The following is a 24,463-nucleotide window of genomic DNA, read 5'->3' on the forward strand; positions in this document are numbered from 1 at the left end:
TTGGCTGATCTGGTGGCAGGTGACGTATATGGTGGCAGCTTTCATCTCCAACAAACCCGCCCTCTCCTATTTAAAAAGTCACATGTCACACGTTTCGCTGCTCTGATTGGTTGTAGGTCTGAGCCTGCGTCCAGTGTGCAGGTTCGTCCATCGCAATGCAACAGGCTCACGAAACTCAGATCAAACTGTCAAACTAGGCAATGCTGATCAAATATGAATCAACATTCTGTTACTGCATTAACTATTTCGCAATTTAATTGTTTTCAGAAATACATTTTATTGTACTGTTTAGCTGTAATTCCAGAAAGTTTGTGACCAGGCTGCCATTTTTTAGCTGCTTGAAAACAGACCAAGCACCGCCCCGTCGCTCACGTTGCTTCTCCTCTCCTGCCCTGCTCAGCCAAAACTAAGGTGAAATAACAGATACTTTTCCTGTGATATGGGGTTTGATGCTCTAGCTTAATAAACACAATTAGGAAACGTAGATCGAAATTAGGATCTCCCATCAACATAGGTATGATAGCTAAATTACTTCAGGTGATAATAATTCCTAATAATAATATCCTTTGACTTTCCAAAACTTCTCGGTTGCTGAAAGGTGCCTAGTTTATTTCACTGGTAACTATAAAGTCAAAAAAGTTTGTCCACTGTGTTTACACTAGTTAAGACCACTTGCCAAAATAATCATTCACTGCAATCATCTGGTGTCAAATGGTCATTGATTCATTCATTCATTCATTTATTGTTCATCGCTGTGTTCATATAATTCATTCATGGTTGCATTTATCCTTTAATTTGTGTGTCTAGTAGTTATTAGTTGTGTTTGGTTGGTCATAGTAGTTAAATAAACATAAACATTTATAAAAACTTGGTTATTGTGTGTGTATGAAATATTCCGGTCCCTGTACATGAGAAAAGAACTCTGTAGCAACTTCAGATTGAGACTAAACTGATTATTAATTAATTATTATAAATGACTATCAACATTTTCTCTTTGTAAAGGAGTGGTGCCCCTTTTTAAAATGTATTTACTGAGTTAAAATCTGTTTCTAATTTAAACGCTCATTTTATTCTGATAGCCGGAAGTGAGTGTAAACCTGCTCTTTCCTCTTACCAAAATTAAAGTAATTTGCTATGATCAGTACGATGCATTTAAACTTTTAATTCGCTACAGTTGCATTGTTCATATTATTTCACAGTATTTGGTCTGTAAGTGTGTGTGAGTGTTTTGTAAACCTTTGATGCCTTACATCAGGGCTCAAGGATTAACGGTTTTAAATTAAAAACCATAATTTGAAAGAGAATCATTGATTGTGCTGAGTGATTATTCACAAGGACAGCAATTTACATTAAGAATGACATTGTTAAGGGGCGCCCCAGTAGCTCACCTGGTAGAGCGCGTACCATTAAGGCTGAATCCTTACCGCAGCGGCCTGGGTTTGATTCCAACCTGGGGCCCTTTGCTGCATGTCATCCCCTCTCTCTCCCGCCTTTCCTGTCTCTATCTACAGCTGTCACTGTCCAATAAAGCAGTGTTAATTTTGTTAACGAAAACTATGATGAAAAATGTTCGACCTTTTTTCCATGACGAAGACCAGACGTTGACAAAGATAAAAATAGATTTTTAATAATAGAAACTATGATGGCAACATCTCCGCTATAATTGAATAATTGTGCAATATTCTGTGTACTACTCCCGTGCAATATTAGTTTTCCCATGTTAGTTTTTCTTATTTATTGTTATTGATATTATATACCTCTATTACTCTCGACAGTACATGCACCTCTGCTTATTGCTTATTATGTTACATTGTATTATTATACTGTACTATCATCATCAACCGGTAAACCCACTTGGTACTTGACACTTAGTTTATCTTATACTTATACCGACCTGATACTTAATTTATTTTCTGACCTGTTTTTATAGTGTATCATATTGTTTGCTAGTACTTTCTCCTGTGTGCACTGACGTAAAGGCGAGCTACTGTAACAAAGAGTTTCCCTACGGGGATCAATAAAGTATTTCTGATTCTGATTCTGATGAAATGTAAGTTTTGTTTTTGTTGAAGAGACGAGACAGGACTAAAATGTTAGTGGTGGGCTATCGGACATTCAAAACATACACGATATTTTCCCCCAATTTTGCGTCTAGCAAATATAAACCCTGCCATTGACTGATGTGTGCAGACTGATGTGACGTGTGTAGATGCTGTCCCAAACCAAGTTAATGACAACAACATGATGGCTTCAACGCAAAAAAGGGTTTGGTCGGAAAAAAAGACTAGATCTATGGACACACTTTATTTAGAATTCAGCAGAAAGGAAAACACAATGCACTGTAGTAACGGGAGACTGAGAGACGCCCTGTGGCTACAAATTAGGTGGGAAGAATACAACCAACCTAAAGAGAAACTTGAAGCTGCACCACCCTGCTATTTATGCCAAGGTAAATTGCTAACTGTAAGTCCTAATGTTAACTAAGCATATACATTTGCTAACGTTAAGTCAATGTTACTGGGCAGTCGGCTATGTCAACTTGTGGCAAATTTGCTAGCAAGCCATGTTGGCTTAGCCTGGCTGGAAGACAGTTTTTGGTAACTAATGAATGAATGAACCTGGCTAACATTGGCTGGGTTAATGTGTTAGCTAACATCAGTTCGCTAGCTTCAAAGCTTGTGAGTGAAACATGCAGGGCTTGGCAATTAACTTTCTAACTTTTGGTCGGATAAGTGAAATGCTTTTTCATATATATCCTTCGAGTGAAACCTATGGGGGGAAAAAACGTGTTGGCTTTTAAGACCTGTTCCCCAATGTGTCTAAATGAGCATCTCGTGTTGCTGCTGGAACATTTATAGCCTGCGAGTTTATTTATTTATTTATATATTTGGATAAGCAACTTGTAATTATGCTCGATCCGTTTTCACTGACTTTACCAGAAGAAGCTTAATGGCGAGCCCTAAACATGCATCGCAATTACTATCTAGTCAAACAGTTTTTTCTAAGAATACACAGCAATTTATGTGGAAGATATTTGTGTATGATTTTTTAGCTCTAAGGCCAGGCTAATGTTTCAGCACTTGTGTGATTTTAATGTGTAATATTGGTAAGTACAATATTACACAACAGCCTGATAAACTGTCTAGTATGTTTTAAAAGAAACACATGCTGTCACCTTGATTCCAATTTCCGATACCTGTATTAGCCTAATTGAATTAGTTTAAAGAGAGAAAACATTTTGACTAAAACGTAATGACTTTTCGTCGACTAACACTAGACTAAAAATATGAAGGATAAAAATAACTAAAATGTAATACCAAAACTAATAAGCATTTTTGTCTAAAGACTAAGGCTAAATCTAAAATAGCTGCCAAAATTAACACTGAAAAAAATCCCCCGCTCTTTAGCTGTAAAAGGTGAAGAAATTATTCAGCGACTGTTCATTTCTCTGGCTATAATGACAACTGTAGCACATTTAGTCAGCTATAGCTAATTTACAATAATTATGCAAACTGGCATACCTAAAAAATTAAAGGCTCAAGCAAACATTGTTTTGTTGAGAAAGAAACACCTGTGTGGGAGGGCTGCATCTTTTTTGAAAAAACAAAACAAAAAAACAACACAGTGGTGCATCTTTCTCTACATAAACAATCACGTTGACCTTTTTCAAACACTTTCAGGCTTGGTAGTTGTCATATTTAAATGACTGACAGCTGGTGGGTTGTGAAAAGTAGGCAGAATCTCCCAATTACTTTAACATCATGTTATTGTCTTGATCACCTTAAAACCACTGAATTGAGACCTCCAGTATTCAGGGCTGTGAAGCAGCCTGTCAGTCTGTGAAGCTAACGTTAACGTTAGCTCAAGAAGCTACACTGCAGTAACAGTAGATGTAGTAGTAATCAAAACTTACTCGGTTAGACGTAACTTAATAGCTGTTTGTCATTTTTACCGTAAGTGGACAACTATGTAGCTATTATCAATGAATATAACACCACTTTTTAACTTTTGAATAGTGATTTTATTTGAAAGTTAGAGAGTAATATAATGTAATAGCTTTCTAAATGTGAACTAAATTTGTCATTTTTTCTATAGAAAACTATCTCAGTTAACGTCCAAGTTGACTATTTCTGTGACTGGTTTGAAAAAAAAGAACCCCAGGAAGACATCAATAGTCCTTTTTCACAGTAGACATTTTGACTTGTCATAGTAGGAAAAGCACCAGTGTAACTAATAACATTAATGATGGCTCAGTTCTATTCAAGTGTCCTAGTAAGCCATGATATTGTGACAGTGAACATGCAGAATACCAGGACCCTGAAACTGAAGCTAATGATGGCTAAATGGGATTCAGCCATCATTCATTGTATTATTCACACATTATTCACACACCTTTTCCTACTCTAACATGTCAAAATCTCTCCTGTGAAAAAGGCCTATAACAAGAAACAACAAGCAACTATGTTATTTAAATGCTCTTTTTCATGTACAGTAGATCTTGTTTAATAATAAGTAGACATCCAGCTGAACATAGTGTGGGAGTTACACTCTCACTTAATAAAAACAGGATGCACCTCACAAGTTAGTTACAACATTGTCATGGTGGTATGATTAAAAAGATAGGAGAGACTAATGATAGAGCAAGACGAAAATTTTCTTCACCATTTACACCGGGAGCACATTGTCCATGATGACACTGACATGCGCGCTTTGTTTCGATTCCGGTGAGCAGAGGTGCAAAGATTACAGTATGAAACATTTATGAGTTAGAAGTAAATTATGAAGAATCAACAAAAGATTGAAATAGATTATTGAAGAGGGATATGAGGAATAATTTGCATCAAAATTACATTAAATGGCAAAGTTAACGTTAGTTTATCACCACTTGTTGTCAGTATTACTCCATTGTGTAACCCTGAATGGGCTACTACCTAAACTTCTACATTTTTGTTACGCAGTCAATTAATCAAAGAAATCTCAGTGTTGAAAGTGAAGTAGTGTCTGTTGCAGTGATCGTTATTTGGAATAAACAAGAGCAGAACATTGATTTTTATGATGCAGTCACTTGAAATGGGAATTGCGGCTTGCCCGTAACAGAAACGTCTGCACGTTAAGTTATAGACTTCAACAGTATTTGTTTAAAAAAAAAATATTTTAATAATCTTTGAATTATGAACGAGGTGTTATTTGACAAAGTGTTGTATCATATGTTAACTACTTCACACATGACAGCATACAACAGTTTTTTTCTTAATACAACAGCCTATTGTTAGTTTTTTACTTTTCGTTACTAGTCAGTAGTGTCTTTATCTTCCATATTATCCGAACACTGCACTAGATGAAACGCCACTCTCAGCGACAATGTTTTGATTATGGTCAACTTAATTACTTTGTAGGATAAGTAGAGATGGTGCAACTGATCAAAGTGGGGAGTTTAATGTGAAACTAGTCAGTTACAACATAGTAGCTAGTGTTGACTTTACACTTAAGCTTAAGCTCAGCTGGTGCAACAGGTTGCTGGAGTTCAAAATAATAATTGCAATTTGAATAGCAATTGTTCAGCTCTACTTTACATAGAGTACAGCCAGGTTTCAGCGAAAGACTCCTCCCCCCAAAATGCACCACAGAGCGCCACAGGAAGTCCTGCCTGTGGCCATCAAACTCTTTAATTCCTCCCTCTAAGTGTCAGTCTGTATGACCCTAAGTCATTAAACTGGACATTGGATCATTAACATCACTGCAATACTTGAAATAATTGTGCAATATTCTCTGTTTAATACTCCGGTGCAATATACTCTGTTTTCAGTTTAATTTATTGATAGTTAACCATACTTCTATTACTCCTGTGCAATATCCACCGTCTCATAATCATCTAATAAGCTACACTTAACTTGACAGTACATGCACTATTACTTACTACTTATATTATTACATTGTATTATACCGTACATATTTATCAACCTCTAAATACACTTTGGTACTTATTTTAGCTTTTATACTTAAATTCACTTGAACTTAATTTATCTTACCTGTATTATAGTGTATTACATTTTTGATTTCCTTCTATTCCTGTGTGCACTGACGTGATAGTGAGCAGCTGCAACAAAAGAGTTTCCCCTCGGGGATCAATAAAGTATTTCTGATTCTGAGGACCACTGAGTCAAATTACTAGGGAGTTTAATGGTCGATTTTTGTTGGGGATACAGGAGGTTATATGTGAACACACACAAAGACTGCTTCACAAACATTTTGGTGAGCGTTCACACTGCCTTGCAGTGTAACTCGCAGTACAGAAGCAACCCACTCACTGACTCGACAACACACCTCACACAGATAATCTCTCTGGAAACAAGACAAGGAAATGTGCACCCACCCACCCACATACACACCTACACATTCACATCCTTCCTCTCCTAGCATCCACACAAACGAAGATTCACACAAACACATCCACAGACATCTCCACTTTCTGATAAAGACCTGTATCAGAAGATTACTGTATTTTTGAAAGGTTATTCTCTTGTGTGTGCACCAACTCTTGGTTTCAGATCCAATAAGAATGTTGTTTGGCCTGAAATCAGGGTTGAAAGGGATTTCACTGCCTTTCCACACATGTAAACTAAGAAAACATCATAGATAGATTAAAGTGCAGAGACGGTCAGTGACTGTAAAAATACTAATTTTACAGGCTTGATGAGTGAAAGACACCAGTGTTAATTTCGTTAACGAAAACTATGATGTAAAATGGTCGTCAACAACCTTTTTTCCATGACGAAGACGAGACGAGCTAAAAATAGATCTTTAATAATAAAAACTAGGACGAAATGTAAGTTTTGTTTTTGACAGGACTAAAATGTTAGTGGTGGGCTATCGGATATTCACAAAATGCATGATATTTTCCCCCAATTGTGTGTCTAGTCTGTCTGTCAAAATATAAACAATGCATCCTACTAATGATTGACGTGTGGTGCAGACTGATGTGACACTTTATTTATAATCCAGCAGAAAGGAAAACACAATGCACTGTAGTAACGGGAGACGGAGAGACACCCTGTGGCTACAAATTAGGTGGGAAGAATACCTCCAACCTGAAGAGACACTTGAAGTCGCCAACTGTAAGTCCTAATGTTAACTAAGCATATACATTTGCTAACGTTAAGTAAATGTAACGGGCAGTCGGCTATGTCATCTTGTGGCAAATTTGCTAGCAAGCCATGTTGGCTTAGCCTGGCTGGAAGACAGTTTTTTCTCACAAAGAAGTTTTCAGTTTGTGGTAACTAATGAATGAATGAACCTTGCTAACATTGGCTGGGTTAATGTGTTAGCTAACATCAGTTCGCTAGCTTCAAAGCTTGTGAGTGAAACATGCAGGGCTCGACAAATAATGTTTTAACTTGTCCGAGACAAGTAAACTTTTTGGTCGGACAAGTGAAATGCTTTATCATATATTGACCTATCATTCAAGTGAAACATATAGGGAACAACAGTGTTGGCTTTTCAGACCTGTTCTCCAATGTGTCTAAATGCGCATCATGTGTTGTGTGTTGTTTCTAAGATTACAGGGCAATTTATTTGGAAGATATTTGTGTATGATTTCTTAGCTCTAAGGCGTGGTAGGCATATTAAATCGACTAATTGTTTCAGCACTAGTGTGATTTTAATGGTAATGAATTAGTTTAAAGAGAGAAAACACTTTGACTAAAAGTTGACTAAAATGTAATGACTTTTCATCGACTAAAATGTTTTGAGTTGTCGTCGACTTAAAACTAGACTAAAACTATGAAGGATAAAAATTACTAAAATGTGACTACAACTAATAAGCATTTTCATCTAAAGACTAAGACTAAATCTAAAATAGCTGTCAAAATTAACACTGAAAGACACAGTTACTGGAAGCCAACCATGAGGCCTTGGCACAGACAAGTCAGTGCCGGAACTCATTAAAATGCCTTGTGTAAGGAAAAGATGCTAAATATGATAAGTAGCACATTTCAACTTTTAACACCACAGCAGCTAAAACCATGCACACACTCTTTGATGCAGTTTCTAGCCTTTTAGCATTCATTTTCAGATTCTCGACAAAAAGCAAGAGATGGGAAATCATTCATATTTGATCATTAAAGCAGGTACAAGGAGTCTCAATTTAATACCGATGCCTCTATATGACCTACATAAGCAAACGACATCATCAGCGAGAAGATTGGCTATTTCTATATACGATTTACGTCACACAGACTGGACATTACATTTTCCCAGGCAAAGATACACAGTGAGTAGTACGTTAGCCAGTTAAAAGGAAGCAGGAGGAGATTTTTCTTTACAGAATTTTATTTTTGACATTATGGCTGATACTGGGGCAGGATCAGCTAAGAGAAGAAAAAAAAGAATTGACCGAAGGACAAAAAAAAAAGCTAAATGGGACAATGATAGAGCTTATAACGTAATTTGCTACTGAGCTATATCTTGCTGTTGGCTTATTATTATGAAGACATAACATTACAAGGGAATGTTGATAACTATAGCTTTCTCAACAAAATAACTATTACAAAGCAACCAAATCTGTTAGTTGTAGGTTTACAGGTAACATAGGTGTATGAATGGTACTAAAACAAAGTTTACTTTGTTTCACCATTGTCATATTACAGTAATTAATCTTACATAGATTACATAGCCACAAATAGATACATGACCTCATCGCTATGCATCCTGCAAACAGCTGTGTGTAAAAAAAGAATAACAGTATTAAAAATAAGTTGTGTCTTTCTTTCACTCGCTTCCAAAACAAATGCACACGCTAGCCTGATAAAGATCTTTACGACACCAGGCGGCGGTGCTCATGGGAAATGCGGTCTTCATTCCAGGACACACTACCGCTTTTTTCCACAGGGGCCGCCAAAATCAACACAAAATGAAAGTTCCTTGTAGTTGCTTTAATATGAAGTCTCCTAAAATAAAAGACTATTTATGCAGATTTTGCAACTGTTAAAAAATTTGGTAGACTTTCCACAAAAAAGGAAAACTTAAGTATTCTAAAGGAACAGGGACATTTTGCATTTAAGTTGCTTTCTGTCATTAACAAGAAGTGATGTTGATACTCACTGGAGCAGTAGCCAGGGCCTCCTCGTCGTAGTACTTTTTCCTTTCGTACTTGTCCCGGATGAAGACCTCCACAGCTCTGAGGGTTAAGATTAAGGACTGAGATACTGCAAAAAAAATTCCAAATATCCATTATGCACACACGACACACACACATGACACACACATACATGCTAAAATTATTAACATACCGTAATTCTCGGGAATAGTGGAAAAAAACGTAGTCCCCAACCTTTGCTTTCCTGATTTTATGGGTGTTAGATACAGCAGGTATTAGAAAAAAAGAAGCTGTGATTAGGACATTGCCAATTTGAATTCCTGGATGAGTTTTGAAATATAGGCGGAGATAACGTGAGAAATTGAGAGTGTCCTCCAAAGTAAAACAAGAACATCAGTCTTTGTTCAAACACCTAAATATGACCTATGTTTACGTTTAATTGACAAGGACCTCAAGCGTCCGTGTGAATTATGACTCTTGTCTGTCAGGAGCAAAGGCAGATGTATCATGATGCTGATGTAGAGCCTCCAAACATGTTTAAATGGATGGATGGTAGGAGTGGGCGATACCAAAAAAATGTACTAATACCAAAATTGTTTTATTATTAAAAGTGGTGAATGTACTATCATGTAGGGAGAGCCATGTGTCATTATTTATGAGGTGCATCATTAATAGGCTACTTCTGAATACATTTTCATTTACAACAAATGGTTTGCCAATAATTAAGCATTTCTTTTTGCTATTCTAAGTTGATTATCAGTTTATAATGGTGAATAAGAAATATGTTCATTATGTGAATTATTTGAACTAGCGATGTAATTGATTCAGGAACAGGCCATATGCATCTAACAGTGATTTGTAATGGTTTTAGAAGGTACTGTTCCTGCCAATAGGGACATCTGGTCAGAAAAGACACTGAGCAACAACATATTTTATCATTTAGTTTGGAGGACTTGTTAAAGAAATTTTACACTCCAAGCTGCCAAACTCAACTTGTCTGAAAATGGGTTTTAAAGCAAATCCTGTCAGTCTTCAAGTATAAGATAAATTAAAATGTTCTACAAATGCTTGTCATAAAGAAAGTCCAACCTTAAGCATCTAAACAGTCAGATTACATCACTTGCCAAGGTTTGAAAGTCTTTAATTCACTGGTGTTAAAATCTATGACTTTGAGGTGTCCTCGTAGCATAACGGTTAAGGTGCATACAGTATCATAAAACCGCAACTTCCCCAGTGTACACAGTCAGCGGCAAAACTATTTGGAACAAGATACATTCTAGTATATTCCCTGACTTTCCTGGAGTATTAATCAAACTCCATGATTTTCCTTGTGTACAATGCTTCACTCAAAATGTCATGATCAGTGGGAACACTGATGAAAGACATTAAATCTAGACTTGGATTGTATCTCCTTGCCTAATGGTATCAATGGCATTACTAATACTGTTCAGTCAAAGTGATGGATCAGTAAAATTCAGTAAATAACAAAAAACTAGTTTCATTAACAACAAAAATTTGGGTGGCCACGGTGTTTACATTAGGATTCCTGCCCTTGTCTAAACACCATGACGTGGCATGCAAGTGTGTGCACACACTCAACCTCACACCCACAAACTCCAAATCACACACTCTCAAACACACACTACCAGTACACCCAGGCACTACATCAGCGCTAATCCTGACTCTCTTATCTCTCTATTTCAGCAGTGACGCTTCTGTCGGATCGAGTAATAGACTTCAAAAGATTGAAAAATGATGACCACTCGCACAAGTCGAGCTACGAAATAGGTTGGAAGAGGCAGGCTGCTGGAGCTGAATCTCAAACACAGCACTTATTTATTACTGTTGACTAGAAACAGCAGACCAGATAGGATGCTACACTACGATACTCAGTGTTGTGGATAAATGTGTGCCAAATGACATGGTGGTTATGTACACATGACCACAAATGAGTGTTAGATGAAGATGGATGGTACACCAATGAAGGACCTACAAAACACACCAAATAGACCAGAGAGATTGATATATGGGCCAATTTCTGGCATTTGATATAAATCATATCCGGTCCAGTCAGTGCTGTCCAGCTCTCAGCATTATACTGGTTACCAATGGGAAGTGCTAGCATATAGATGCATTTAAACTGCATTAGTACTGAATGGTGAGATAGCTACTGTAGTTACACTGGAGATAAGAACATTTCCACAATGCTAGACACTTGTGGAAAAAGCTGCACAAATAGAAGAAGTGCCAATGCCACAGATAAACTTCATCTGTAGATTAGCCATCTTACTAGTTAAGATGGCTAAGGTTGCAGCATATATCTCCGGCTCATTAAAACTAAGGTGAGACAGGTGGGGGAAATCAGCCCAATTAATACCCGATTCAAGAGAAAACTATTTATTAGTCAGTGTTATTTATGGACATTGCTTCCGCCCAATATGGTGAACAATGATCACAGGCAACGCCACTGCATAACATCATTTGTTGAGGGTTTCAATGGTGTATTTATAGTTGTGCAATAAAGGGTTACAGTGTAGCTCTGAAGTCTACTCACATACAGTAGTCACTGTAGCTATGCCATAGGCTTTCCCATAGCAGACATGCACATCCTAAAAAATGTAGCTACACATTGGGGCTACAGTAGCTACTGAGATACCACAGGAAGATAACAAGAAGCTTGGGCTGCTTGTGTTTTCTTCAACAAGTTTCTGATGCCAGAGAACTTTGCTGATAGTGAAGACAACATGAAGCAAGCTAGACAGTTATCATCTCCTTTTCAGTAACACATCTAGCAAAGACACCTCCACTGCAAACTTTCTCACTGCGACACTGCTGCTCTCTGTCAGAATGAATGAAAGAATGTAAATATGGGGACTGCACAGCAGTAGTCTCCTAAACCAAACACAAGCTATCTGGCTCTAACTCCAGTTCTACAAGTATGTGCATAGCCCATTGTTGCTCTATATCACAAAGTCAATGAAACAAAACAAAAGAGAAAATATGGCGGGGGAATCAAACTCCATTTTGTCATTTACATTCGTAAGCACAGTAAATAGCAAGGCCAAAATGATGTGTGAGTATGAACACAGAAGCACACATAGAAAACGCTCACACACATTCAGGCGGTAGCTCCTCTAATCCCGAATCTGTTATCTGCTGTTTTCAGCCAGCCGCGCTGCTGTCAGAACGACTAATGGACTTCAAAAGAGTGAAGAATGATGACCACCCGCACAAATGGGCCTGCCAGATACAAGATAGGGTATTAGAGCAGCATTTCAAACAGGGAGATTATTTATTTCAGTCTGCTGGTGGAAATATGAACATATGCTGCTGTGTTAACCACACAGCTGTCTTGTCTTGTATCGTGGAAAAGGGCAAACTGGAAACCGCTGTTACACCACTGTATTCATAGACACTGCTAGAGGTGTGGAATGACGCTAACGTAGTGAGCCGGTCACTTATTTGGTGCTGGAAATGATTGGGGATGTGCCGACGAAGCTGAAGTTTGATGATGACAATGAGTTAGATTTGATACTGTAATTTCTCTGTCTTGACACATCAAGAAAAAGGCCCATTGAAGAAGCGATTTCAAGTACGGTTAAACTGATCAGTATGCTGGTATTTCTGTATACACCAAGCATTGGATTATAGTGCCATCAGGCCTTTTGTTTTCTGGCTGCACCTCCCTCCCAATAGGCCTGATTACTGGGCCATCATGGAAACAAAGATGGTCAGTTTCAGGTGAAACTAGGCAGAGTAAACAGCACTCAGGAAGATTCCTCCCTGAGGGCAGGGCTTAAGCAACACAGAGTAGCTTAAATTTCGAACCATTTTCACAATTGAGAATGACTTCCGGATGGGAGCTGAAACATCTTGAATTTGAAAACATTTGTTATGTGCTTGTTATGCTTGTTATTTAAATCTATACTGACATGTATGATGACGGAGGGTTTTATACAAATGTATGGTGACAGGCAGTTTTAATGCACATATAATGTTAAGGAAGTTTTTTCTTGCCACTGTGGCCAAATGCTTGCTCATGGTGGGATTTGTTGGGTCTCTGTAAATAATATTATAAAGAGTACGGTCTAGACCTGCTCTATAGAAAAGAGTTTCCCTTCGGGGATCAATGAAGTATTTCTGATTCTGATTTCTGATTCTGATATAGGAAAAGTGCAATGAGACATAACTTCTGTTATGAATTGGCGCTATATAAATAACATTGAATTGAATAATAATGATCATTTAAATAAAGTTGGGGATGAATAAATGTTGGGGCCATTAAATAGACAGCTAGAGACCAACACACAGAAAGCAGGCAGGAAGAGGATACTGGTCTGTCTGTGGCCGTCTGAAGTTCTCTGGTAGGTGAGCTTCATACAGCTTTCTGGCCCTGCTGTTGCCCATGTCTACCATACTCTGCAAGGAGAGAAGGATAGAAAGAAAGAAAGAAAGAAAGAAAGAAAGAAAGAAAGAAAGAAAGAAAGAAAGAAAGAAAAAGGAATGTGGTGTTAGTACTAGGAAGGCAATTGGTAAAATGGCTTTAAGAACACGTCAAACACACACAGCGAGTTCTTTCATTTGTCACATTTGCATTCAACTCAATTTGCCCGCCGACTCCTTCCCATGCACACTCACACACATACAAACACACAGAGCGAAAAAACCACTGGCCTTATGTGTCAAGGCTAAATTAAGAGGAGGGTGATAAATGGGGTGATGATAGGAGAAGTGGAGGAGATGGAGTCGGAATAATCAGCCATCCGGAATTAATTAGTCATTGAAAACAGTGATTAACATTCAGAGTGAGACCCTTTCTACGCACACTCAGCTGATGGATAGGCACTGCCTTGAGGAATCACACAAACGCACACCTTTACCATAGTACACACATACACACCGAACAAGTGGATATATTAACAACTGGATGAATAAATAAATTACTGGCATGCTCAGGTGAGTTTCACAGACACACACACACACACACCACTTCTCCTTATTTATCGTATGTAACTGAATCAATGTAACATCCTAGTACCCACAGAACACACCTATACACAGACTAATAACAGTTCCCTATATTCCCTGCATGGATGTGTGTTTACACATATGTCTACTATCCACTGTGTATGTGAAAGTACACTGGAATGCATACTAAATACTACATTTCTGTGTGTGTGTGTGTGTGTGTGTGTGTGTGTGTGTGTGTGTGTGTGTGTTCCTTGTTCTTATATCCCGGTGGGGAACCTGCACACGGACCCATGAGGACTTGTGCAGAGACTGCTTTTTGAGGGTTAAGACAGGTTACAATTTGGTTAAGGTTAGGGTAAGGGGCTAGGGAAGGCATTATGTCAATGACTGTCCCCACAGGTATGTGTGTGTTTGAAGTCTGACATTGTTGTGTGTGTGCCACATTACATAGACATGCTGCTGGTTTAATTAACCCTTTGAAAACTAAACTGTTTTTGCTCGGTTTTCACTCCCTTTATTTACGGGTTTATGGCACAACATGTCTTCGCTCTGTAGGGCATATATTGTTATTTTCAACTGGGCTACTCTGAAATGCCTTCAATTGGCATGTTAGTGGTACAATACATGTTTGTTCCAGCAGTATGTGTATGACTTCAGTGTGTTTCGATTTGACTATGGATCTGAGAAGAAGGGGTGAGGTTTCTGACACAAATTGGGTCAATTTGGTTGAAAGGGTTAAAAGAAAACCTCCACTGCAAAACAGAAATTACATTGTGTTACTCCAGTGATTTTTAAAAGCCAACTTGCACAAGGCAAACAACAACTCTACTCTGTTGGACTTTTTTTCCATTGATTCTGCCGCGCAGTATGTGGACTGTTCAAATTTCAAAAGTACATCTGATTCTTGATATGGAGCAAGTTTGATTGATGATTTAATTTTTTCCTCATAGCTATCAGCAGCTACTGGCCCAGACTAGAACACATCAAGTACAACTTGTTGATCTGAATCATATTGTATAATATTGTATATTGTGTATTATTATTAATTATTATATGTGTCATTTATGGTGGATTTTTCCTTTAATACTCAAGTTGTCACTTGAGTTGTTTGTGTGTTAAAGGTGTGTGTATGGTCCTGAATATACCTGGATTTGCTCAGGTGTCCACTGGTCCAGATTGACAGATTTGACTCTGGAGATGTGGACACCCAGGTTGCGGTGGATTCCAGCACAGCGGATACACATGAACACCCCGAGGTTCCATGATGCCCATCGAGGACCTGAAATGGGAAAGAAAGAGAAAGAAAAAAAGAAATAGAAAGAAAAAGAGAGAGATTTCTGCTTTAAAGCTGCAATGGTTAAAATTTTTATGTAAGTCCTGCTGTTATCAGTTTAACTGACTCTGTAGCACAGCTGCAGAGAGGAGTATTCCATCCCTACCATTTGACAATGACAAGACAATGTAGAGTCAGTCTTTCAATTCCCTTTAATTAAAATCAAAATTGTGGAAGTGATAGAACAGCAGGAAGAGATGAATTAAAACTTGGAGTGACCACTATTCTCTTTGAACCTCTTCACCCCAACACAGTCCATCAAAAATGTGCTTTAAAAATTCAAAAGGTAACTCTCACTTCCACTTGCCACAAAGTAATACCAAGTAATACCAAGTTTGTCACCTAACAATGAAAGCTATAGGTTCTAGTAAGTCTTACAGTTTGTTAGAAACAAATACAGTAAGAACTCTGTAGTCAATATGAGCAGTGATAGCCAACATAGCTGCAAAGATAAAGAGTCCCATCCACAGAAACTCAAGCTCAGAAGTCGCAGTTTGGACAAACTGTTTGACTGACAAGGGATTTCTGGCAAGTGCAGTAGCTTACAGGTACAGTACACTATCAGAGTTGAAGAGAAATTCAAGAAGTTAATATGAAAAGATAAAATCCAAACAGCACAAACATTCAAAGTCTTGACTTACTTTGGTGAAATGGCCTCACTTGGAAAAAACTTAGTATTTCAGAACGTACACACCTCAACTTTAGGTTATCCTACTACCTGCTACATATCACATGCACGCCATTCACACACATTCATACACTGATGGCAGATGCTAACTGCTCATCAGTCCAAACAAACTAACTAATCATTCACACACACTCTGGAGCAATTTGGGGTTCAATGTCTTGCCCAAGGACACTTCAACATGTGGGCTGGGGGACACCGGGATCGAACCGCAGACCTTCCAATTGGTGGATGACCTGCTCTACCACTAAGCCACAGCTACCAAAATCCCTTCAATACATCTTAATGGGATTTTATAGAGGAGCATAGTGTGGTTTGTATTAGCTATTTATAGTAGGGATGCACCAATTGTGAAATTCTGGGCCGATACTGATGTTTAAATTAGCAATTTGGCCGATGGCCGATACCAATGTTTTTTTGTTGTTGTTTATCCCCCCTTTTGTGCCAGGGAAACAAAGAAATCTTCATAATAAAAAATAAAAAAATAACTGTTTTGAAGTCATTCAGCCCTTCATTACACTCTTAGAATGAGCACAAATTCAATCATAAAAATTTATAAAACAACCTTTAATATGACCTTCTTTTACATGAAAAAGATTCTTTTTTGAAGAATAACTGCTTCAAAAGCCTGTTTAGCCTGCTATACAACTACCTACTCAATGAGAAGAATGTTTCAGTACTTACATAGCCCAACAAATCAAATGCTGTAGTTATCAAGGACTGAGGCTTGCTTGTGATGGTTTGTGCTTTCTTGGTGCCCAGTTCATCTCACCGTTTTTTATCCGCTTTCAGGTAATCGTGTCGGTTTTTCAAATGGGTGATGAGATTTGATTTAAAATTGCTTGTAGTACCTCCTCTTGAAATGTCACTGGAATATGTCTTACAAACTGCCATCGGTGAATGTCATGTTATTTGCCGATATGCCGATGGCAGTCAGCAAGGCGGATATCGATACGATAGATCGGTGCATCCCTTATTTATGGATATTGTTTGATTACAGCTCCTATGGTTTAAGAAGTATTCTTCTGTATGAAAGTACAACCATGAACATGTCATTTTGTACAAATGTGCAGATTTATCGTTTTGTACATTAAATGTGCAAGTCCTGTTTAAAAAATGGCTGCATTTAACCAACTCCAAATAAGGAACCTGATTTTTTTTTTTATTATTGCTGAAGACTTTGGTCCTTAAAAAGCACAAGAACTATAAAATTCATGTATTTTTGTTGCATGCATTCTCAGTTACTTTTATTTAGTAATTAATAGCTTTAATTAAATGTCACTATAATTAAAAACCTAGTTCTAAATATGAAAGGTATCATAAAAACAGGTATTTTAGCTCATTGAAAGCAGCTTTGAGTTTAATAGACTCAAAGCTGTAATAGGTCATAGAATTGTTTAATCCATAAAGCCTAATCCTCAAAAACAATCTATTACATGTGGTATGACGACAGGGCAAACCACAGTTCTAAACCCATTCTTTCTGAGAGCAGTACAAATTTTCATGACACAAGTAAAACCAACTAAATTCAGTATCTTTGTTTGCTAGACAGAGGCTACTGCAAAAATAACTAACATGGCGTTACATAAAAGCCCTGGCAGAAAAAAAGAACAGGGCTTGCTACATAGAACCAGAAGACGTGAAGAGCCTCCAGACAGACACAGGCAAGATTTTGATTCCTGTTGACACACAATCATGCTGTCTGTTGAGAGGAGGGATGGAAATTTTTAATTATCCCACAAGCAACTGCCCCATACGGGTCTGAATTTTTTAAACCTGATATTAACCTTTTTGTTGAGACCTGCAGCTATACTGATGTTTTGAGACAACATTCAGTATCTTCAAACTACTCTATGACCTTTAACTTGTCAACATCGCATACCACAGAACCTAAGTAACGCTCGAAATTAATGATGTCCCGTTGTCCCGGGGACAATAAAAACAACACCTGGAACACAAAGATACAGTTCTGCAACTGTTGTTGATAAACTTATCATTACAAATGAAATTATCACATTTATGCGTCATGTAATATATAACATTTTAATTGTTAGGTGTTCAAATTCGAAAAATGCGAGGCAGCACCAGCACGAGCTCTACGCTACATCACACGCTACACACACAAAATCAATCATAGAGAGAGACCCAGGCTGTGCAGGGGCGAAAACCCTGCAGTCATCAAAATGCTAAGGTGGCTGAACAACAGCGGCGGGGGCAGCGGCAAAGCAAGGAAGCCCCCTGAAGAAAGCCACTGTGACAGCCAGAATCATGAAGAAGTGTTCCCAGTCCCATCCATTTACTTCTTCCCATTGAAATCTTCTCAACAGACAGGTAAGTTAGCCAGCTTATCAGTCATGTCTAGCATCAAGTGCTAGCTAGCTAGGTTTAATCGTGAAATGTGGATGTTATAATGCGATTGGCTGAAGACGGAGCTACGGCAACAGGCGGCATGCACGTTGGCGCATGCGCACTAATGTAGGGTGGGACAGTAGGGTGGGACTTGACGCAAAACCATAGACTGTATAAAACACAGACAGTGTCCGTGACCTCACCCATAGGTTTCTGAAGAGCCATTGTGAAGCTCAAAGTGGACGGCTCCCGGTGGCTCCGGCCATCACCATCTTGGCAGTGCCTGACAGCAGCTAATCCAAAAATGGGCAAAGAGGTGGAGCTGAGGCAGGCAGAATGAAGCCTGGTTGCTGAACCACCTAGTGGCTAGCCACCTGACAGGGCACCCACCTGTCACTCAAAGCAGCCACACCCTTAATTATGCATAACTTTAAGCCTTAATTTAAACAGGTGGGTTATAAAAAAAAGTCAACCCCTCACAGTTGTCATTAGCGGGGAAATTAGCTATAGAGACCAAAACCATTTTTTTGTACCAGGCTGTAAACATGTTTATTTCTGCTGTAAAGTTGGGCATTTTAACATGGCGCTCTATGGGGATTGACTCACTTTCGGAGCCAGCCTCAAGCAGCCATTCGAGGAACTGCAGTTTTTGGCACTTCCGCATTGCCTTCATTTTTCAGCTTTCAGAGATTGCTGCGTGCGCAAAATGGTTGGGGGAAAAAAAATAATGCTACAGGGATTGGCTTTGACGAGTTCCCCTGGAACTCCCAAACCTCAAGTTTCTCTCTGTTGTTTGTTAACATACAGCCTAACATTAGCTAGCTGCCACATATTAGCTAACATTAGCGCTTGTTCCAGTGGACTTCTGCCAGACCAGCATAACATCAGTTAAAAGTTAACTTTAACCCAGTCCGGCTCTATGTGAGAAAACAACAGCAATATATATATATACACACACTAAATCTCCCTCTAATTTCAAAAAACTATTTATGAAGGCTGTTGATTGTGAAGTGAAGATAGAATAATCTCACTCTTGTAAACTCTGTGTTTTGAGAAAAAAATGTAACTTAAATGGTAAAGATTATCATTAGAACAAAAACAAAGGAGAAGGAGTTCCCAGTAAAACAATGGAGATCAGAGATTGGTCGTTAGGTGCGCACATTCACAACTCATTCACGCTTCTGTCTAGTTGATGATTGGTCAACTGAGCATACTGCTGCTCTCCCCCACTGACTGAACACAGTCAGTCCAGAGAGCAACAGCCACATGAGAACACATGGTGAAATGTAGCGACTCTCTTCAAGGGAGAGAAGTTAAGGTGTGCCCAAAAAGTTGCTACAGTTGTCGCTAGGAGTTTTTTTTTAAAATAAGTGGTCTTGAAAGTCCCCAAATCTAGCAAGAAAGTCGCTAAGTTGGAAACACTGTGTCAGAGTGGAAAAGCCACTGAAATTAATGCAGGATACTAAAGGTCTCAGTATGCTTCAAACAAAATAGTTTGTACAGTGTGTCGTCCAACTATGTCTTAAGGCAAAAGTTCAGATCTGTTCAGAATGGCCGTGCTGAAAGGCAAGGCGAAAACCCTGCCATCATAGCCTCTTTGCTGTCTTGCAGCAATCAATCATACAAATGGTTACACACTTTCGGACAGTCTCTGCTTGAAAAGATTCATGATGTTTTGCGGCTGTACAAACAAGAAATGAAAGAAGTAGTTTTGTGAGGAATGAAAAAAGAAAGTTTGAGAGAGAAGTTCAAAACCTGCCTTACTTTAACACCTCAGCAAACCTGGCCAATCGCTGCATAAAGTGGGCACGATTGTAGGATTTTCTGTCTCTAAAAATTACAAAAATTGTCAGGCGCAGCTTCACCAAATTCCACAATTGAAAAGGTTTCAGACGTTGTAAGACAATCCGACAAGCACTTTGTTTGAAGCATACTAAGGCCATTAAACTCACTGAAACCAAGAATATTAACACACTCGTGCATATGTGTAGAATCTCTTTAAATTATCTAAAATATAAGAGCTTCCCATAGAAATCTGTCATCCAAATGCATCATCTATCATATATAAAGTAGCACAAAACACCCTAGTTCTGCCAAATCTCAGTAGGCAATGGCACCGAAATGACAGTCAAATCATTTTAATAGGCTAGTGGCTACAGTCCCTCGGTGCCATCTTTGGCTCTGTCCCTCTCCAGAGCATGAAGCTTACTATCTGTCAATTTGACGATTGAAAGCGACTTTGAACACGCCAAATGCAAAGGATAAACTTTTATGGATCCAGGCTACATAATGGTGGTGCAGCAGGGACGGTTGGATGGCAGCGGGAATGCACGCAGTCGAGTGGGCTTGCCGGTCTCGGGTAAGAGCATCAGTGTGTTAATGCAGTGGCACTAATGCGCTGGACGGCCTAAAGGAGCATTAAGGCAGGGATGACTGAGTGTTAAGCCTAAATCAAGCAGCTCAGCCATTGTAAGCTGGACTCTATCTGAATGGATTGGACTTCACTTTGATCTACTCTTAGATAACCTCTTTCAACACATTCTCCAAAACAAATGCATATAGTAGTCTGAGCTGAGTTCTCATCTACATACAGTGAAATGCATATCACATATGTGCATACTTATGGAATAATGCAATTCGCATTCTCTACTGGCTTCTGAGAATTTCTATTACTGTGAGAAAATCAATTGAGCAGTTCAGCAGGGTCTGACTGTATTTAGAAAAGTGAACGTCTAATACAAATTATACTCTAAATATAAAGTACGCTATTGTAGAAAGACATACACTTTCACCTGTGTCTTGCTTCATCAGTGCTAAACTGTGCTGCGCTATTTCAACCAGCCAATCACATTTCTCTTTGGGATGATGAGCAGCCTGCACTAATGCTCTCTGATGCTCTGACTGGTGAGTACCAGTGTCAGTAGATGATGATCAGCAATACCTCTGAGTCACTTAGCGGAATCTGATTATTACCCACTTTTGGCAGGAACCAGATTTCAGAAAGTTCATGTAATTCGACATTCGTTTCCTTTATTCCTTTATTCCTTTGCCATGAAAACCCTTAACTTGGTTTTTGAACGTTTTTAGGTATCATTATGGTAACAGTGTAGTAAAATGAAAGCAAAGACCATTCCTTGTGCCTACTGTATGTGGTGTTGTATCTAGACTATATCAATTGATATACTTTTGAATGTGTGTGCAAACACATGCACACTCATTGAAAATAAAAGCTGCACTACCGTCCAAATGTCCTGACCACCAAAAAAAAAAAACCTTTCAGAGTGGCAACATTATACTACTAAACTTTAAACATATTACTGTAAATATAATACAGTTATATGATAATCTTGGTTCAACAATATGCTACAGAGTAGCAGCGAAATCAGATTGCTGACCAACTTTATGTAAACTGGGGTTTTGCACATTTGTAAATGGGTTATCAGATTCCCTCGGTTTATCCTGATTGCTCAAAGTAATCTGCTCTGCTTTTGTGTGCATGGAAACTCATTAGCTTCAACCATTAGCTACCGTGACTTATTATTTCAGGGTTCATTTTCACCTTGTTAACTTGAGGTTGGTACAAATGTGGTGCTGAAGGGTCCTAGGTGCGCACCAAAACTAATGCTTTTTAAGAGCTAAGTAGGTCAAATTAAAACACTATACTTTGGTGTAATGTTAAACTTTTGGCAGGTGCAATATAATAGCAATTGTGTAAAAGAGGAGCCTTGGCTGTGGAGGGTAAAAGCCACTCTGGTTTGTGAGTGCTGACCAACTGCACTGGTCTGTATCTATTAACCTACTGTTGCTGCATGGCCTGTTTGTATGCTGTCCTATTCTGAATTCATCAATAATTTCTGGTCGGCAGGTATAAAAACTATCTTTCCCCCAACCTTAAAATGACCTTCCCTGAGTCTTCAAATGAATGAATAAAAAATGAATGAATAAATGCAACTGAAGCATATGATTACTATGAAGTGAATAGCAGATGGGTTAGCTGTAGTGTTGGTTCTGAAACATTAGTATCTGTTCATCTGTGTCTCTTGTGGATAATTCAGATTCAATAACAGTCTTATTATGCTATCCATCTTTACACTTGCTCTGCACTGAAGTTTGGACAAAAATAGACAGCTGAATTGAGTTCTCTCAATCCTCCCCACACACACACACATACACACACACACACACACACGCACACAGAATACAAACACACTAATGCTAATTTGTAGACTGCTGACCTGATTAGACACAAATGAGCTCCTCTCACACACACACACACACACACACACACACACACACAGCGCTTTCATGCAGGTAAATTCAAGCATATCCTGCAGAATGCCACAAAGATGCGTGTGGCATGAGCGTGCCTGCACAAAAGATACACATATGCCAACATACAAGCACACTGACACACCCACTTGCAAACAACTAGATACCCATGAAGATGACATCACAGGGACCCACTTAAATTAATATGCACGCAAATACAAACATGCGTTTTTACCTATATGCATACAAACAGAAACACACTGAAAAAACAAACAAACAGTCATTCCAGCTGAGACACAGACAGACACACACCCTGGAGCCTCGATGAGTGACAGGGGAGAGGGGGTGGCCAGCCAAGCATGAAATTAAAGCCCCAATTGTCAACCTGAGGACAGGACGACGACTGATGGGTGTGTGCGCGCGTGTGTTTGTGTATAAATGTGTGTGACGGTGAAAGCAAGGTGGGGAAGGCGACCGCAGATACCAGGTGAGGCGTTGTGCTCTTCCATCGAGATCAATCTGTGGCCCTCTTTTTAATTCTGCAGAACATATGCTGATGGGCATTTAAGCTTTGTGTGAAAATGCTCTGAAGCAACAAATAAGTAGGAAAAATAAATAAGGAGCATCTGAATTTACGGATGTGATTCCTGCAAGCTTATTTGATCAATATTTGTGAGCAAGAACAAAAGTCTGCGACGAGAAAGCAGAGCCAGTTCTTTCTTCAGGGACAGTGTCAAGATACAAAGTTTGAAGTTGAAAGAAGTAGATTTTGTGGACTTAAACCACTTGGCTCATACAAATCCTACGAGACTAATAACACTGCAGTCTTTATCTGTTCTGAACCACAGCACCCAGAAATCCATTCTGGCTACTGTCACGGTCACCTTTCTGCCTTTTTATTTGAATTTCTCTTTAGCTTTTATATCCTTCTTTTATTTTGTCTTAAAGGTTCTGTATATGAGATTTTGAACATTTATACAGCAGCAAACAACTAGTGGAGTAATGGCGTCCTGAGCAGAGAATGACATCATACTACCCATTCATTGTCATCCGAGCTTCTCTGTTCTTTGTTTTGGTAGCCAGTCCGGCCGTGTGTGCATGTTAGTGCATGTGAGTCCCTCCCTGCGAAACTGTTGGCTTTGAGGAGAGCGATATAACGGCTGTTTCTTTTCTCTCTTTCTTTTAATGGGCGTACTTTGATGGCCGCATTTGTCACCAAGTATTACGTTGCAGCCATTGCAGCCCGTTCCGCGGATGCCTTTGCATAATCTAAATGTGTATTAATGGTTTATTTTGCCCAAACCAGAGTTGGTGATTGTTGGAACAGTGGAAAGACTAACAAAGACGGTTTTGGTGAGTTTTACTTTGTTTCTGTCCAGTTTCAATGAAGTGTGTTTTATGATGATCTGCAAAGTAAAATTACTGTTTTTCCTCAATGGAGTCTGGTGGGCCGGGGTCTGAGATGCGGGCGCTCTAGTGCGACATTTAGTGGCAGTGAATGTCGCATACAGCTCCTTTAATGTCCTCTTGTAAAACACCTTGATTTAACAATATAATTCTTCTCCTTATTACCTCTAGGAATAAGAAACAACAGCTAATGTTAGTGCATAAAGGCTGAAAAGTGCCACATGTAAGAAAATAAACCCTCCCTGTGCTGAAATTCAGAGGTATTCTCCTTTAAAGAAGGTTAACAACCTCCATTTCCTAATTAAATGTCCTCTTAGTAAATCATCGGAAGGCTGCCAAAATCTTCAGCACAGGC

The 24,463-nt window shown here is 38.8% G+C and overlaps 1 protein-coding gene across 6 annotated transcripts in view; it reads right to left on the minus strand.

Annotated features, from left to right (window-relative positions):
• Positions 1-24,463, minus strand: part of smap1 (small ArfGAP 1) — a 136,809-nt gene that overhangs the window by 104,492 nt on the left and 7,854 nt on the right. For 5 of the 6 annotated variants that reach the window (XM_044214002.1, XM_044213999.1, XM_044214001.1 and 2 more), the window contains exons 2-4: positions 15,211-15,344; positions 13,428-13,513; positions 9,100-9,175 (exon numbers count right to left, since the gene is read on the minus strand). In XM_044214002.1, coding sequence (XP_044069937.1) covers positions 9,100-9,175; positions 13,428-13,513; positions 15,211-15,344 — 296 coding nt within the window. The remainder of the gene's footprint in view (positions 1-9,099; positions 9,176-13,427; positions 13,514-15,210; positions 15,345-24,463) is intronic. The other variant, XM_044214003.1, reaches the window with a different exon arrangement.

Source organism: Siniperca chuatsi, linkage group LG11, assembly GCF_020085105.1.
Source record: "Siniperca chuatsi isolate FFG_IHB_CAS linkage group LG11, ASM2008510v1, whole genome shotgun sequence".
In the NCBI taxonomy this organism is placed as follows: domain Eukaryota; kingdom Metazoa; phylum Chordata; class Actinopteri; order Centrarchiformes; family Sinipercidae; genus Siniperca; species Siniperca chuatsi.